This window comes from Helianthus annuus, chromosome 7, assembly GCF_002127325.2.
Source record: "Helianthus annuus cultivar XRQ/B chromosome 7, HanXRQr2.0-SUNRISE, whole genome shotgun sequence".
NCBI lineage: Eukaryota > Viridiplantae > Streptophyta > Magnoliopsida > Asterales > Asteraceae > Helianthus > Helianthus annuus.
Genome location: NC_035439.2, coordinates 48,845,506 through 48,863,555, shown reverse-complemented (window position 1 = coordinate 48,863,555; position 18,050 = coordinate 48,845,506). Strand labels below are relative to the sequence as shown.

Sequence of the window (18,050 nt, the reverse complement as noted above, 5' to 3'; positions counted from 1 at the left end):
TCGCATTGATGATTCATTGGTCATGGTATTATTAAACCATTTAGACCATTTCAAAACATAACTAAAAGTTTACATAATGCGTTATTCTACACATTATTAGACAGGGGAAAGATAGAAATTTCACAACTTCAATGTCATAGAAGACATTTTACCTATCATTAAACTTGTTTCAAAGGACATTTATATAGCTAGGAAGCTTGTCACAAGGACGAGTTGAGATTCTAATTAATGATCTCAAGAATCAGTGGTCTTTTAAGGTCTGAACCAAGTTCATTGCCTTTTTGACAAGAAGTTTATGAATCATACTTTCATTGTCATTTTACACCTTTGCTTAACGCATGCATCACAAAGGGATGTCTTGGTGTATACATCACACTAATGTTTTCTAGCCAGGATTTGTATTGATCACTTTGGCTTTATGTGACTTGGAAGGGTCCAAGTACCTTTTGAAAGCTTGTGTGGTTTCTCGCACCGCACAACTAGGAATGTTAACATATTTTCAGATGTTAACTGAGATTTGTTATCTTAAAAAGGTTGTACAATCATAGCCAATTAATACTTTGGCTAGGTTATACCTCTAAGAGTTTCTTTGGCAGATCAATTATAAATTGAAAGGAAATAACATGGTGTAATAGAATACACAATTAAAACCAAAGTTAAAACTTCATTACGAAGAAAACGAATACAACCGCCCTAAACGGGACTTAAGAAAAGACAAACTACCCGCGCAGGGGTATACAGGAATGAAAATAAGTCCACGCAGGGATTTGATACAGAAATCAAACAAATGTCCACGTAGGGACATTATTACAATAAACAAGAAACAAAACAACCCTCTATTTCTTCTTCCCCTTGATAAGGTTGGCGAGGCCTTTCATGAAGCTAATATGCCTCTCCTTGTTCTTCTTGGTCTTATGCTCAACCTTATCCAACCTCTCTAAGATTTCCTGATTTTGTTGCTGTAGTTCCTGGGAAGGAGGTGGCTGATACGGAGGATACTGATAACCCTGAATTGGGTAGTCAGTTGGAGGCATAGAAGGGTAAGTAGAAGGATAAAGGTGGTGATACTGCGCAGCTATAAGATATGGGTCATGAGTTCCATAGCCCAATAGATATCCCGACGGGTCTCCATAAGGATTGTACCCGGAAGAACCTGGGTACGTCGGAATTGGATTAACAAATCCCACAGGCGGCATAGGTGGTGCATAAGAAGCTTGCAGAGGATCAGCCTCCGGTGTCGCATTTGAGGGTCCACCCAACTGGGGGTCCTCTGGGATAGGGGGATAGGAACTCGAACCTCGAGGAGAACTGAAACGGGGTCCTCCTCTTACGGACATGCGTGCGTTCCTCCTTCGCCTCGGAGGCTCGGGAGGTGGCTGCGGTGGCTGCTGCGGTGGCTCCTCTACCGGGAGTGGTGGTGGTGAGACAGCTTGAAGTTGATGATCTTCCAAAGGTGGTTGAGCCGGAGAGCTATGATAAGATGGAGTAAAGAACCAGTCATAGGTAGCCATCTTCTCTTGGAAGGAGTCGGGTCCACGGTAAGGGGATCCTTGAAACGGAGACCCACTAGATATGCTGATAGGGTGGCCCGGGGTTCCTGTTTGCATCTCCGGGTCGGGGTCATCATCCATCTCCATTTCCTGAGAGAAATGGTCCTCAGGGCCCAATGGGTTATAGCCAAGGAAGTCATTAACATAATCAGCTGGGTTAAACTGTCCCGGAGAATAGGGGGAGTTGGAATGGCGAAATGAATGGGATTGCAACGAGTGGTGTGAATGATAAGATTCATGTGAATGGTGAGATTGATCCGAATGGTGAGAGTGTTCGGGCTCATTAGGAGCAAATGGTCCGAAAGACGGATGAAAAGATGGTGAAGAGCTGAGCGAGACTGAGTGTCTTGCCGGCTCGAAAGGATGACCCCACATATCGCGGGAGTCGGAAGTGGAAAAAGACGCCGATGGAGTGCGTCTGTGAGATGGTCCAGCTGTTGACGGTCCTCCACGCATGGGACCCTTGCCACGTCCTCTTAGTCTTGGAGGCATGATGGTTAATTTCCTGCTGAACAAGAGAACAAAAATAAAATAAAACATAGAAATAACAAACGAAAGATAAAGATGCATCCTAGGTCATTTGCCTAGACTCGGGAGTCTAAGGAATGTGCTTATTGTGTCATTGAGATTAAACACAAAAGGTTAGTGTTTAATTCGCTCAATGTTGGCTCTGATACCAACCTGTCACACCCCAATATTCCACGTATTACCGGTGGGCCCGGTGGGGAGTATCATGATGTAGTTGATATCATCATTATCAATACACACAATAATATAGCACAGCGGAAGGCTGGGTAAATAAACTATAACAAACCATACTGTCTGTCGATGTTCGAGTACAAGGAAAATACAGACTGGAATGTAATAAGATCCACAGGCGGATCATAAAGTACAAAGAATTAAAAACTACAGACTCCGGGTATCTATGGGATTTGCAAGATCCTCTACAACACCCTATAGCTCCAGCCTATTTCGATAAGTACCTGTCAATTCAATCTTTAGGAAAATACGTCAGTATACACTGGTAAATACAATTTAACTGACTCGTTTTGAAAACATTTAAGAAAATTGATTTAGATGCACATGGCATAAATCTTTTATAACTTGGGACAATCTTATTAAAATCTTGTATACAGTTTTACATGCTTGTCATACATGTGGGGCCGGTTTGTAAGCCGAACATGATTAACTGACTCACCACTTTTAGAACCCACAAAGGAGTTATCCCCAACTTGTGGGTAAATTAATATTTAGCATTTGCATCTGTCGGGTGCATGCCTGCACCCCGTGCATAGGTCGTGGCCATTAGTAACTTAAATGAGCCAAGGATATCCAGGACACGGTCGTTAACCCCCAAATGTTTATGTTATCAAACAATACAGATTAAAACGGGTTATGCGGATTTATTAAATCACAATCCGACCTAATAATCCCATACCCGACCAAGCGGCATTAATATACCGTATCCCAAGCCCGTATAGGGAAAATAAGTTAAAAGTATTTACCTGATGTAGCAGTAAATCCCTAAAGTTCCTGAAAGGCACTTTTTACCGGAAGCTATAAATCTGTATAGAAGGTTTAATTATCTATTAGGATGCTAACGGGTCTTTACTTAAGTCAAAGACTTAGACCGACTAGCTAGAAAGAAACCTTACGGACCTAACCGGTAGATTAAACGGTGACCGGGATAGAATGTGATTTAGACCCGACAAGCTTGGATACTTGTATAATATGGGTAAACTAAACACATTCTGGAAAATGAGGTTTTAATGACAAAGTTAAGCCCGTTTCGGCTATTTTACGTAAACTAGTCACGTAAGCCGTTTCGAACGCGTAAATGCGTAACGGGTAACCGGACAAGTTATAAATAGGTCTTAATCATTATCATGCTCAAAATATGTTAATATAACAGTAGCATATCAACATTTATGCCCAAAAACAATTTAAACCAAAATAAGTCCCATAAGGGCATTTTGGTAATTTTGATGCTTATAAAAGAGTTTATTTATAAAACTGAGTTCCAGGTCTGATTAGATTAGTAAAAACATGCATTTTATTAAGTTATTTCAGTAAGATACTTAATATATGAAAAAAACACCTTTTATGACCAATTATGCACCGTAAGGGCATTTTGGTAATAGACTTTTAAAAGCTAAAAATAGGTTTCTGAGTTTAAAACTTTAACTTACTGTAATATTATGTAAATTAACTTAAAATATGAGTAGGTTATGGGTTTTAAATGATAAATATAGTTTTGACCCATACTAGGTGCTAAAAACGTCTAATATGCGATTTAAAGGGCTAATATGGTAAAAATAGGAAATCTGATATTTTAGTCAGTTTATAAGGTTCAAAATATTATATTTATCATTTGAAATCAGTAGCAAAAAGTTTGGCTTCAAAATGTTATGTAATACTCAATTTATGCATGAAAAGGGTAAAACCGGTAATTACCGAAATTAGGCTATAATCTTATGTCAAGCTCAGCCTAAAAATAATTAAAAATCTTCAAAAATTCCAAAATATTATTTGATATCAGTAGGTAAAAAGATTGGTGTCGAAAATCGGGTTTAGATGGGCCTTATGCTAATTACGCTTTTTAATTACTAAGGAGTCCCTTAAGTACGCTATTAAGCATAACTCCCATTCTAGACCTCAAACTGATGTCAAACTTTTGGGACATGTCTAAATATCAGTAGCAAAGGTTTTAGTCCATTCATATTGCTAAAAATCTCGGTTTTATCCAAAAAGGGCGTTTTAGGGATTAATGAGCATAATTACGATTAAGAGCATAATTTACAAACGATTAGGCACCATGCAATATAACTTCAGAGAGTTATATACAATGTAATATGGTCCTAATGGAAGTTTAAAACATGGATGAAATAAGCTTGAATGGGTCAGAATAGAAAGTCATAGCAAAAGTCAAGCTTTTGCGCCTTTTTTATTATATGCCCTTAGACGATTAATTGTCGGATTAGGACTAATAAAACATGTTTATATAGTCATTACCAAGTCATTAGAATGTTATAATATAATTTAGAACCTCTGGTTTATTAATTAGGATCATTTTTGTCATTTCTGTCCAGTTTGACTTTTTGTCAAACTACTTTGACCCGACAATTAACCAGTCAAACGAGCTAATTAGGAGACACCCTTTCAGGGGTTAATCACCTATACTAATGTGGTTTCATAACCACTTTCAATTTGATCAGCGGTTAAGCCACATGTAATTAAAATGAAAGTCAAACTGAAACTACTAAAAGTTTGACTTTAAAACAATTAATCAAAATTAAACAACTAAATAAGTAATTAGAAGCTTACTTAAGGTCCTAGCAGTCTTTTCTACCCTTGAAAGTCTTCTCCAAGTCCTTGCAATGCTCCAGGAGTTGATTTGAGATTGTTTATAAATGAAGTGTTCATGAACTCAATACTAAAGCTCCGTATATAGTGAAATTCTAAGTTCCAAGATCATTGCAGCTGTTGTTGGAGGCCCTAGGATCACTCCAGGTGTCCTAGTGGTTTATAAAAACCATCCAAGAGTCCAAGGTTTCAGAAATTATATGTTAGAGTCGGTTTAACAGCTTAACATACATCTGTCCATAATTTCTGCCCAGCGACGAGCTTACGGACCGTAAGCTAGACATCTTGCGGACCGTATTCGAATCTTACGGACCGTAAACCTCAATCCATGCGGTCCGTAACCGAACTTAATTTACAACGCCCAGTTACCACCTTACGGACCGTAAGCCTAGGGCCATACGGTCCGTAACCGTTGACCAGAGGACAAAAATTTTTATAACTTTTATACACTTCACCATGCATTTCTATTTTCCGAATCTTGACCCATAATTCAGTACAATAGTCCATATGACCAGTTCTGAATGCCCAATAACAATGTCATGCAAATGTGTTTCCTTGTATTTAAAGAAGTTGTCCAAACATGAAGGGTTTGTCGGCTTTTCATATGAACTTCAAATTCTTAAATTGAAGTATGAACTATTATTAGTAGCCGAGGTTTAACCTCCCTAATAGCCATTTATCAACGTGTCAATATAATTTATAAAGCTTTCGGGAATTATTTATGTCACACCCCCAAAATCCACACGCGGAGTACCACCGCTTGGAGGCGTGACATGACCAGGATCAAGCCATCAATCATATCAAACATAGCATTTAATAATAAAAGTAATTAATGTAATTCATCATGACATGATTGATGTTTCAAAACCAAACATCGTTTAAATAGCGGAAGCATAGTATGTAATCTCAAAATAGTTATAAGTTCAGATAAAGTTCACGATCCGTATCCCACAACGACCTGCTCCTCCCTGTGCAAGCTCCATAATGTACCTAAGGTCCTGCAAGGCATGCAGCAAATAATCAACAAACTAGTTGAGCGAGTTCACAGTAAGTTCATAGTATAGTGTGCATGTTTAACTAGTGGGGGTTTCCCAGACTAGTGTGTACTAGAGGTGGGGGCTTCCCAAACCTTGTGTTCCTATTACTGGTGGGGGCTTCCCATGTTTATCCTGGCTAATGAGGGCTTCTCATTAACGGTACTTACTAGACTAACTTCCGACCATGTGTTCTTCTTTACTGAGAACAGGAAGACGTACAGGGTCACGTAGGCTTTACGTGACGTGCCCTTCCCCGAGGACATGGTACGCGTGGGGGCTACGTAGGCTTTACGCAGCGTGGCCTTCCGACCTGGAAGCCAGTAGATGGTATTGGGTTACGTAGGCTTTACGTAACGTGTCCTCCCGACCCGGGAGACAAATGGCAAATACTGGGTTACGTAGGCTTTACGTAACGTGTCCTGACTACCTGAGGACGATGGTCTATAGTCTAGAGTATGCGTAATTCTTTCCAACATATCCAACCCAATTCCCAACCCGGGAATCCCATGCCTTGGCTGTGTGAACTCACCTTGGTTTGCTCGGCAGATACACAAAGAGTACAGTTAAGCTAGTAAATGGTCAACCACGTGCTATCATGGTTATTATACAAGTCAGGTTCGTATATAGCACGTATATAGTATCACGTATAGTCATGGCAAACACGTACACGTATCAGCAATCCGATAAACAATCTAAGTGTTCGGCCCAATCATAACCCGGCCCAATTATATGCCACAAATTAACCTTGTGCGATCCAATGTCTAAGCCCGAAAGGTAATCCGCCCAAATAATATATCAGCCCAAACAGATAAGCAGTCCAATAACATAACAGTGAACAAATATCCAATCAATTAGCCCAACTGATTGGGCCCGTGACAGCGAAGGCCCAAAACAGTGTATGTGCAAAGGTGGTCTCGAGTCGCAACCGACGATCTCGAGTCGCAACAGGGGATTGCGAGTCGCAACTGCTGGTTACGAGTCGCAACAGGTGGTCTCGGTTCGTCATGGTCCGGTTACGAGTCGCAACGGGACTCGCAACCATGGTTTCGGCTTGTGTGGATTGTGTGCTAGTGTGATGGTTACGAGTCGCAACTAGACCCGCATCTATGGTCTCGACTCGCAACCATGTGTCGTAACCGAGTATGTAACTGATTTCCTTAATTATTCACAACATCAATTCCGTGATTCCAGCAAACATATCAGCAATTTCGGAAACAGATCAAATCAGTTACGACTTCTAAATTCAACCGCATTCAAACTGTTCATGTCATATTCAAGAACAACATCATAACACTCATACGGATTTCTCAAATACCAACATATGCATTCAGCCGATCATATATATTCATTCGGTTCTAGGCCAGGAAATTCCAATATAATATAAACATATAACCGATCCATATTTCGTATATCTATCTGATTCATATGCAAGGCCGATTACAAGAACATTATCTATACTCAAACGGTTCTTATTATCACATAATTCATGGCGTCAATACTATTATCTAGCATGCAATTCACATCAATCAAAAATCATTCGGATACAATACATACAAGATCGGTCACATATCAACAACATGATACCACATAATTGACAAAATACATAATCATGAATTACTAACCGATATGTAAACAAGAGCGGAGCCGAGAGCTTGAAAGAGTGAGTGTGTGATCCGGTTCCGAGAGAGAGAGTGTTTCTAAAGTTTGTGTGTGTCAATGTGTTATGCCAATTGTGAAAAGAAACAAAACCCTAAAGGATGCGTGAATGTATACCCGTTTAAGAGTGATGGGCCGAGTCCAAGTATAGTGAGCCGAGAGAGAGGGGTTCGGCCCAAGGGTAATCGGTTCATGATGTGTGGTTTGGGCTTGGTTAACATATACACAAATTACACAAAGTACATAACCATATAACATTCATTCAATCCAACATATAATTTTGTTCACAAATGCACATAGCGTTACACAAAGCAAGTCTAAAGTTCGAGTTGTCACATTATCCCCAACTAATTGGAAATTTCGTCCCGAAATTTGGTATGCACTCACTGAGGAAGCTAGGTAAACTGTATTGTTCACTGATTTTCCTGGGGTGTCACATCCTCCCCCCGTTGATCTGGAATTTCGTCCCGAAATTCCGAAGTAGTAGCTTCAGCCTCAGTAGTGGTAGCATTGGTTTCGAATAACTGGGGGTACTTTTCTGTCATCCTGTCTTCGCGTTCCCAGGTGTACTCTGGGCCACGTTTGGAGTTCCAACGAACTCGAACAAGAGGGATTCTCTTGCTTTTGAGGACCTTCACATCCCGGTCCGTGATTTCAACTGGTTCCTCGACGAACTGCAACCGCTTGTCGATAGTGAGTTCCTTAAAAGGAATGATGAGATTTTCATCTGATAGGCACTTCTTTAAGTTCGATACATGAAAGACATTGTGAACTGCCCCGAGTTCAGCTGGTAGGTTTAACTTGTAGGCTACTTTGCCAATCTTTTCTATGATTTCGAATGGTCCGACGTACCGCGGATTCAGTTTGCCCCGTTTGCCAAAACGAACCACACCCTTCCAGGGTGAAACTTTCAATAAAACCCGGTCCCCGACCTCAAATTCCAATGGCTTTCTACGCTTGTCCGCGTAGGCTTTCTGACGGTCGCGTGCTGCCGCCATGCGTTGTCGTATTTGTGCAATCTTTTCTGTGGCGTCCACTACAATCTCTGGACCCGTGATCTGACTATCCCCCACCTCTGCCCAACAGAGAGGTGACCGGCATTTACGCCCGTACAATGCCTCGAATGGAGCGGCTTGAATGCTGGTGTGATAACTGTTATTATACGAGAACTCCACCAAAGGGAGGTGCTTTTCCCAGCCGTTGCCGAGATCGATAACGCATGCCCTAAGCATGTCTTCAAGTGTTTGAATCGTCCGCTCAGACTGCCCATCCGTCTGAGGGTGATATGCTGTGCTCATGTCTAATCGTGAGCCGAAAGATTTATGCATCGCTTGCCATAGCTCTGACGTGAATCGTGCATCGCGATCCGAAATGATAGATGTGGGCACCCCGTGCCTCGAAACAACTTCCTTAAGATATACGTCTGCGAGAGTGGAGAACTTGTCCGTTTCCTTTATAGCCAGGAAGTGTGCAGACTTGGTGAGTCGATCCACGATCACCCATATGGTATCATTCCCACGCTGGGATCTAGGTAGGCCTGTAACGAAATCCATGGAAATTTCTTCCCATTTCCATTGAGGTATCTTAGGCTGCTGAAGTAGGCCAGCTGGTTTCTGATATTCAACCTTGACTCTCGCACAGGTCAAGCATTTTCCAACGTACGTAGCAATGTGGGCCTTCATACCAGGCCACCAATAAGTAGTGCTGATATCGTGGTACATTTTATCCGACCCTGGATGTACCGAGTAGCGAGACTTGTGTGCTTCGTCCATCACAAGTTCGCGTAGACCGCCATAAAGTGGGACCCAAATACGCCCCGTTACATAGTAGGCGCCGTCTGCCTTCTGTTCCATTTGCTGTCGTGAGCCGCGTAAGGCTTCAGCCTTAATGTTTTCTGGCTTCAGTGCTTCTGTCTGAGCAGCTCGTATCTGAGCAGGAAGGCTAGACTGAATCGTAAGCTGGAGCGCTCGCACGCGCTTCGGTAAGGTGTCTTTCCGACTGAGGGCATCAGCCACAACATTGGCTTTGCCTGGATGGTACTTGATGGCGCATTCGTAATCGTTCAGTAGTTCGACCCATCTTCGTTGACGCATGTTCAAATCCTTCTGCTTAAGGATATGCTCGAGACTCCTGTGATCGGTGTAAATCGTGCACTTGGTACCGTACAGGTAGTGTCGCCATATCTTAAGCGCGAAAACAACAGCTCCCAGCTCTAAGTCGTGCGTCGTGTAGTTGCGTTCATGAACCTTAAGTTGGCGAGAGGCGTAGGCAATAACTTTATCCCGCTGCATCAACACACATCCAAGTCCCCGAATGGATGCATCACAATATACCACGAAGTCATCTGTGCCCTCTGGCAATGAGAGGATAGGTGCGCTGCAAAGTCTATCCTTTAGGTGCTGAAAAGCAGTCTCCTGGGGCTCTCCCCAGCGATAGGTAACACCCTTCTGTGTCAGTAGCGTAAGCGGCTGAGCAATCTTCGAAAAGTCTCTAATAAACCGTCTGTAGTAACCTGCCAGACCCAAGAATTGGCGTATTTCTGTCGGCGTACGCGGTGCAGGCCAGTTTCTGATCGAATCTACCTTGGATGGATCGACATGGATCCCATCCCTGTTCACTACATGGCCTAAGAAATGGACTTCACGAAGCCAGAAGTCGCATTTAGAAAGCTTGGCGTACAGCTGTTCCTTCCGAAGGAGTTCCAATATAAGGCGAAGATGCTGCTCGTGTTCCTCCTGACTCTTGGAGTAAATCAGAATGTCGTCGATGAATATTATGACGAACTTGTCGAGATAGGGTTTGCACACCCTGTTCATAAGATCCATAAATACAGCAGGCGCGTTCGTTAACCCAAACGGCATGACAAGAAACTCGTAGTGACCGTAACGAGTTCTGAAGGCTGTCTTGGAGACGTCCTCATCCCGGACTCTCAGCTGATGGTAACCAGACCTCAAGTCTATCTTCGAATAGTAACACGACCCTTGCAACTGGTCGAATAAGTCGTCTATGCGTGGATGAGGATAACGGTTCTTCACCGTCACCTTGTTGAGTTCACGGTAGTCGATACACATCCTGAACGTACCGTCTTTCTTTTTCACGAAAAGTACTGGAGCTCCCCAAGGCGAAGAGCTTGGACGAATGAAACCCTTTTCCAAGAGCTCTTGCAGCTGTTTTGACAGTTCCTCCAATTCTGATGGAGCTAGACGATATGGTGCGCGAGCTATGGGTGCTGCTCCTGGAGCGAGCTCGATCTGAAATTCGACTTGTCGATGAGGCGGTAAGCCAGGTAAGTCTTCAGGAAACACCTGAGGGTAATCACGTACAATTGGAATATCCTCCAATTTCTTTTCTTTTGCTGATGCGTCTGTAACGAGTGCCAGAATGGCTGTGTGACCTTTACGTAAGCACTTCTGAGCCTTTAAGAATGAGATGATGCCAACCACAGCACCACTCTTGTCACCTTGGACTTCGAGAGGTTCTTGACCAGAACGTGGAATACGAATGATCTTCTCACTGTATAAGATTTCTGCCTGGTGTTGGGATAGCCAATCCATCCCAATCACGATGTCAAAACCACCCAAAACTATGGGAATGAGATCGATAGAGAAGGCTTGACCAGCTAGGATAAGATTACAACCCTGAACTACGTGCGTGGCTTCTAGACTTTTACCGTTAGCTAACTCTACTACGTGTTTGGTGGGTAAAAGTGTTGGTGCACGTTTTAGCAGTTGACACATTTTCACACACATATAGCTTGTATCCGCACCCGAATCAAACAAAACAGTAACGTAAATATTGTCGAGGAGAAACTTACCCATAACAACGTTGGGATCGTTCACTGCGTCGCCTCGACCTAGTACGAATGCACGACCACAAGCTTCATTGCCGTTGTTGTTGTTTCCCCCGTTGTTGTTCCCATTGCCCTGGTTATTGTTGTTGCGATTCTGGTTCAACTAAGGGCAGTCGCGTTTGAAATGGCCTTCAGCCCCACACTGGAAACATCCCCGGTTTCCACGCTGTGGCTGCTGCTGCTGCTTCTGCTGGTTCTGTGGACCGGGTTGCTGAGGCTGCTGATTCTGATTCGCAGGCCGTGGACTCCTACAGTCTTTGGCCTCGTGACCCATCTTAAGACACCTTTGACAACGACCCTTGTTACATGGGCCATTGTGATGTCTGTGACAATTGTAACACTTAGGTTGACTTCCCTGATATCTCCTCTGTCTGTGACCACCAGAGGATTGCTGACTGGGACTCTGATAGTGGTCAACCTTCTGCTGCTGAGCTTGTGGCTGAACAGATGCTGAACCTTTACTAGAATCTCCATCCCATTTTCTTTTGCTTTCGCTAGTAATAGCAGGAGTAACTGATGGAGTGACTGTAGCAGTAGCGTTGACACGCTTAGGCAGTTTATTCTGATCCACCGCCTGGTCGGTGATGCGATGAGCGAGACGCTGGATTTCTTGGATGTTGTCAAGATTAGCCGAGGTAACATGGCTCTGGATTTCTGGCGCCAAACCCTTGAGATACATCTCAATGCGCTTGTAGGGAGGGTCCACCATAGTTGGACACAGAACGGCCAACTCATTCGACCGTTTCGTATACGCTTCGATCTCTGACCCAACCATCTTCAGATTGTACAGCTCGTCTTCCAGCTTGTGAATATCTTCACGTGTACAATACTCACGCTTGACGAGTTCCTTGAAATCGTTCCATGGGGTGGCGTTAGCAGCTGCCAACCCTAAGATCTGAACTTGGGCGTTCCACCAAGTTAGCGCGATTCCTTCCAAGGTGCCGGTAGCAAACTTGACCTTGCGAGCCTCAGGGCACTCGCACATTTCAAATACTGATTCTAACTTTTCAAACCAATGGAGGAGTCCCACTGCCCCCTCGGTGCTGCTGAAAGAATTTGGACGACAGTCCATGAAGTTCTTGAATGTGCAGACAGGCTGCTGCGCGTGTTGACCTATTGTGTACGAATAGGACGAAGTTAAATACGAGAGTTAATGTAGGATCCAAAGATCCTAGTGTGTGCCTATACTGCAGGATATACTACCTGCTTGAGCTGCTGCAACTGCCGCAGCAACTTGAGCTTGAACGAGAGCCTCTAGCTGGGCTTGTGTCATGTTGATTCGTCCAGACATGATCTTCATAGTAAAAGTAACGTAAATGAGAGTAGTTCGCGAGTAGGGCGATGACAGAAAAGTGTAAGCACGTAGGAATTCTCATGCTACAGTATCGTGTGTATCTAAACGTAATGCGAGCAAAGTTCTAAGCAGTTATAGCAAACAGGCAATAAACATAAACCTTATTACCTAGGATTTCGAGTCTTGCACGTGGAGCGAAGCGTCGTTGTGGATCGTTGAGAGCACTGTTCTGGTTATAGTCTGGTTTTAATAAAAACGTTTTCCCATATTAAAACCAAGTTCTCTATAACCAATGGCTCTGATACCAATCTGTCACACCCCCAAAATCCACACGCGGAGTACCACCGCTTGGAGGCGTGACATGACCAGGATCAAGCCATCAATCATATCAAACATAGCATTTAATAATAAAAGTAATTAATGTAATTCATCATGACATGATTGATGTTTCAAAACCAAACATCGTTTAAATAGCGGAAGCATAGTATGTAATCTCAAAATAGTTATAAGTTCAGATAAAGTTCACGATCCGTATCCCACAACGACCTGCTCCTCCCTGTGCAAGCTCCATAATGTACCTAAGGTCCTGCAAGGCATGCAACAAATAATCAACAAACTAGTTGAGCGAGTTCACAGTAAGTTCATAGTATAGTGTGCATGTTTAACTAGTGGGGGTTTCCCAGACTAGTGTGTACTAGAGGTGGGGGCTTCCCAAACCTTGTGTTCCTATTACTGGTGGGGGCTTCCCATGTTTATCCTGGCTAATGAGGACTTCTCATTAACGGTACTTACTAGACTAACTTCCGACCATGTGTTCTTCTTTACTGAGAACAGGAAGACGTACAGGGTCACGTAGGCTTTACGTGACGTGCCCTTCCCCGAGGACATGGTACGCGTGGGGGCTACGTAGGCTTTACGCAGCGTGGCCTTCCGACCTGGAAGCCAGTAGATGGTATTGGGTTACGTAGGCTTTACGTAACGTGTCCTCCCGACCCGGGAGACAAATGGCAAATACTGGGTTACGTAGGCTTTACGTAACGTGTCCTGACTACCTGAGGACGATGGTCTATAGTCTAGAGTATACGTAATTCTTTCCAACATATCCAACCCAATTCCCAACCCGGGAATCCCATGCCTTGGCTGTGTGAACTCACCTTGGTTTGCTCGGCAGATACACAAAGAGTACAGTTAAGCTAGTAAATGGTCAACCACGTCCTATCATGGTTATTATACAAGTCAGGTTCGTATATAGCACGTATATAGTATCACGTATAGTCATGGCAAACACGTACACGTATCAGCAATCCGATAAACAATCTAAGTGTTCGGCCCAATCATAACCCGGCCCAATTATATGCCACAAATTAACCTTGTGCGATCCAATGTCTAAGCCCGAAAGGTAATCCGCCCAAATAATATATCAGCCCAAACAGATAAGCAGTCCAATAACATAACAGTGAACAAATATCCAATCAATTAGCCCAACTGATTGGGCCCGTGACAGCGAAGGCCCAAAACAGTGTATGTGCAAAGGTGGTCTCGAGTCGCAACCGACGATCTCGAGTCGCAACAGGGGATTGCGAGTCGCAACTGCTGGTTACGAGTCGCAACAGGTGGTCTCGGTTCGTCATGGTCCGGTTACGAGTCGCAACGGGACTCGCAACCATGGTTTCGGCTTGTGTGGATTGTGTGCTAGTGTGATGGTTACGAGTCGCAACTAGACCCGCAACTATGGTCTCGACTCGCAACCATGTGTCGTAACCGAGTATGTAACTGATTTCCTTAATTATTCACAACATCAATTCCGTGATTCCAGCAAACATATCAGCAATTTCGGAAACAGATCAAATCAGTTACGACTTCTAAATTCAACCGCATTCAAACTGTTCATGTCATATTCAAGAACAACATCATAACACTCATACGGATTTCTCAAATACCAACATATGCATTCAGCCGATCATATATATTCATTCGGTTCTAGGCCAGGAAATTCCAATATAATATAAACATATAACCGATCCATATTTCGTATATCTATCTGATTCATATGCAAGGCCGATTACAAGAACATTATCTATACTCAAACGGTTCTTATTATCACATAATTCATGGCGTCAATACTATTATCTAGCATGCAATTCACATCAATCAAAAATCATTCGGATACAATACATACAAGATCGGTCACATATCAACAACATGATACCACATAATTGACAAAATACATAATCATGAATTACTAACCGATATGTAAACAAGAGCGGAGCCGAGAGCTAGAAAGAGTGAGTGTGTGATCCGGTTCCGAGAGAGAGAGTGTTTCTAAAGTTTGTGTGTGTCAATGTGTTATGCCAATTGTGAAAAGAAACAAAACCCTAAAGGATGCGTGTATGTATACCCGTTTAAGAGTGATGGGCCGAGTCCAAGTATAGTGAGCCGAGAGAGAGGGGTTCGGCCCAAGGGTAATCGGTTCATGATGTGTGGTTTGGGCTTGGTTAACATATACACAAATTACACAAAGTACATAACCATATAACATTCATTCAATCCAACATATAATTTTGTTCACAAATGCACATAGCGTTACACAAAGCAAGTCTAAAGTTCGAGTTGTCACAATTTAAAAAATCATTCAGAGGTAAACTTAACATGTTGACATGTTTAATTCCCGTAGCCTTATTTTTCATATGTATACACTAAATGGCTTCTTGTATTCAATTAACCTTTCGATTCAGAACAAATCTTCCACGAAGTGTCAATCAGAGGCTCAAGTTTGGGCATGTTGACCTTTTAAGTCCTTCACGAGAATACACTCGTTTAAAGTTCGGGACACGTGTCTATATATAACTGGACACGTTTTTACGTGGTGTTACAAATTAATTGTTTTTGTGGCACATAGATAATTTTTTTGGCGTTATAGCGTTTCCCTGGTCAATTTTTTGGTGTTTGTGGCGTTGTTAATAATTCACTACGACCATAAGATTGTAAGATCAAATGTTTTTCATGGAGATACCCACCTCAGAGAAGAATCCATAAACGCCAAAAATGAAGCAGCATGTAGAGAATTAGATAACAAACAACAGATAATTAGATAATAAAACAATAGAGAATGAAAAAGAAAAAAAAATAAAAATGGTAATCTAATTTCTCATCCAAATCTTCACTGTCATCAGCCTCTTCTTGAATTTGTTTTGGCGTTTTGAACCTTTGAATACCTTAGCTAGATGCCAACTTTCCTACATAACGCCCGTCTTTTTTAGACGAAGCTTGTTAGTGGCATACTGTTTTTTGGTGTGATATTCTTGTTTGGTGGCATGTCATTGAAGATTAACTCCTGCTTGAATGCAATTTATAATAATGGAGTCCAAAATAGCATTTTAAACTTGTATTGATCCCTTCGTGCCACGCATATATTTATCAAGAACAAAGCTCACATGATGACATATCACTGTCATCAGTCTCTTTTTCTTGAATATTTTTACATCTTATTCAGCAAAAGCTTATAGAGATACCCACCTCAGAGAAGAATCCATTCAGTGAAAGCTTTGTCATCTGTGGTTTTTTTAACTATTTTTTTGGCGTTTAAAGTGAGTGGTTTCTAGGGAACATGGCGTTTGTTTTCTGGGTGTGATCAATTCATTGTGTAGAGACCTCTCTCTTATAGGAGTTTTTTGGCGCGTAGTTTAGGTTTTTTAGTTACTGTGTGTATTTACTGTTTTGTTCAGCTTTATCAGTTCTAGGGTGATAGACATCCCATCTTCCAAGTTTGGCTTTTTTTTAAATGGCGTTATGTAGACTAAGATGACAAAATACAATAATAGAGAAATATTAAACAAGAAAAATATTTTTTATTATTCTTGGCGTTTTGTAAGCAATAACTTTTTGAAGTATTTTTTTGGCGTTTTGTAACTAAATGGAGAAATATAGCATTTAATTATTTTAAGAAAAAAAAGAATATACAGAAGAAACCCAACCAAAAAAAAAACTAAAACTCCTCTTCAGAAGGCACTTTATCCGAGAAGTATCCATCACTTTTGTCGTCTTTTTCCTCGGAGTCTTCATCTAGACTTTCATCCATGTCAACACCTTCACTTTCATCGGCTTCTTGTTGCTGAAGATTCTGAAGCCTCCATTTGAACATGTCCTGTATCAACACCATTTTTGAGTCCATGTCTGTGTTCAAACAAGTGGCGTTGTGCAATTCTTCCATGAACCTAATCCCCTGCTTTGTCATGATGTTTTCAAGCAGGTAGTCTTTCTGCTCTCCGTTGTCATATCTAACGGTCACCATGTCTGTTTCCTCATCAAAATGCCATGATGTCATGACTGGGTCCGACTTTCCGTCTACTTTGATTGGTCCAAATTTCCTTGTTAATGTTTTCATAAGCTTATGTGTTTCATGACATTCGTTATCCAGAGCGATGCCAAGCGATAGGACACCCCTCTGTACCTCTTCTTCCATCTTCAAAATTGCCTTGATCGTCCTAACATACACCTTCCTTCTGTTGTCAAAATGTAGGACGAATCGCTTGATTTCCAGAGTGTATCTCCACCAAACGGTGGTTGCCATTTTTGACGTTTGGATTAAACTTGGCGTTTTTGGTAAAAGATGTTTTTGAAGAATGATAGATTGAAGTGATTATGGAAGCGATGTTTAACGTCGTTTATATAATGATGTTTTTGGCGCGTAATTTAGGAGGGAATTTCTTCTAATAAATATTAATAACTAAATTTCAGTTACTGTGTTGTTTCCTCTTCCTGTAATCTCCAACGCGTTTTATCACTAATTTTTGGCGTTTTGTATTTAATGGGGCTTTATTTGTTTTGAATGGTGTGTTATCATTTTTGTGGCGTTTTGAATTTGAGCGGTAAAAGACTCTTTTACCCTTAATGAAGCGCGTCCACTTAATAGAATTGGTGTTATTTACGATAACGCCATCGCGCCAATTTAGTCCATATATTGTTTTGATCTGACGATCCAAAATCGTTCTCACTGTTCTTACACTTTCTCCCGTTTTCTCTAAATCCCGACCATATATATATATATATATATACACACACACATATGAGAGTTCAAATGAGAAGAAAAATTTTGTAAAAATAAAAAGAATAAGTTTTAAACCAATAGAAATGCTCCATTTTACTTCATTTAATATGTGTATTTAATGTTGTAATAAGGGCATATAAGTAAATTTCTAATTGTAATTAATTAGCTAACTAATTAAACTTGTAACTCACTTTTAAATATACTCTTTTCAAGAAAAAATAACTTAGCGTGAAGGACAATCTTCGACATGTGT

The 18,050-nt window shown here is 41.7% G+C and overlaps 1 protein-coding gene across 1 annotated transcript; it reads right to left on the bottom strand.

Annotated features, from left to right (window-relative positions):
• Nucleotides 1-836: 836 nt before the first annotated feature.
• LOC110866460 (leucine-rich repeat extensin-like protein 5) lies at nucleotides 837-2,042 on the bottom strand. Its single transcript, XM_022115607.1, has one exon. The coding sequence runs from the start codon at nucleotides 2,040-2,042 to the stop codon at nucleotides 837-839; it is 1,206 nt and encodes a 401-aa protein (XP_021971299.1).
• Nucleotides 2,043-18,050: the final 16,008 nt, after the last annotated feature.

Excerpts from the sequence above, each read along its gene's own strand:
- LOC110866460 (XM_022115607.1), bottom strand. The coding sequence starts at position 2,042 with ATGCCTCCAAGACTAAGAGGACGTGGCAAGGGTCCCATGCGTGGAGGA.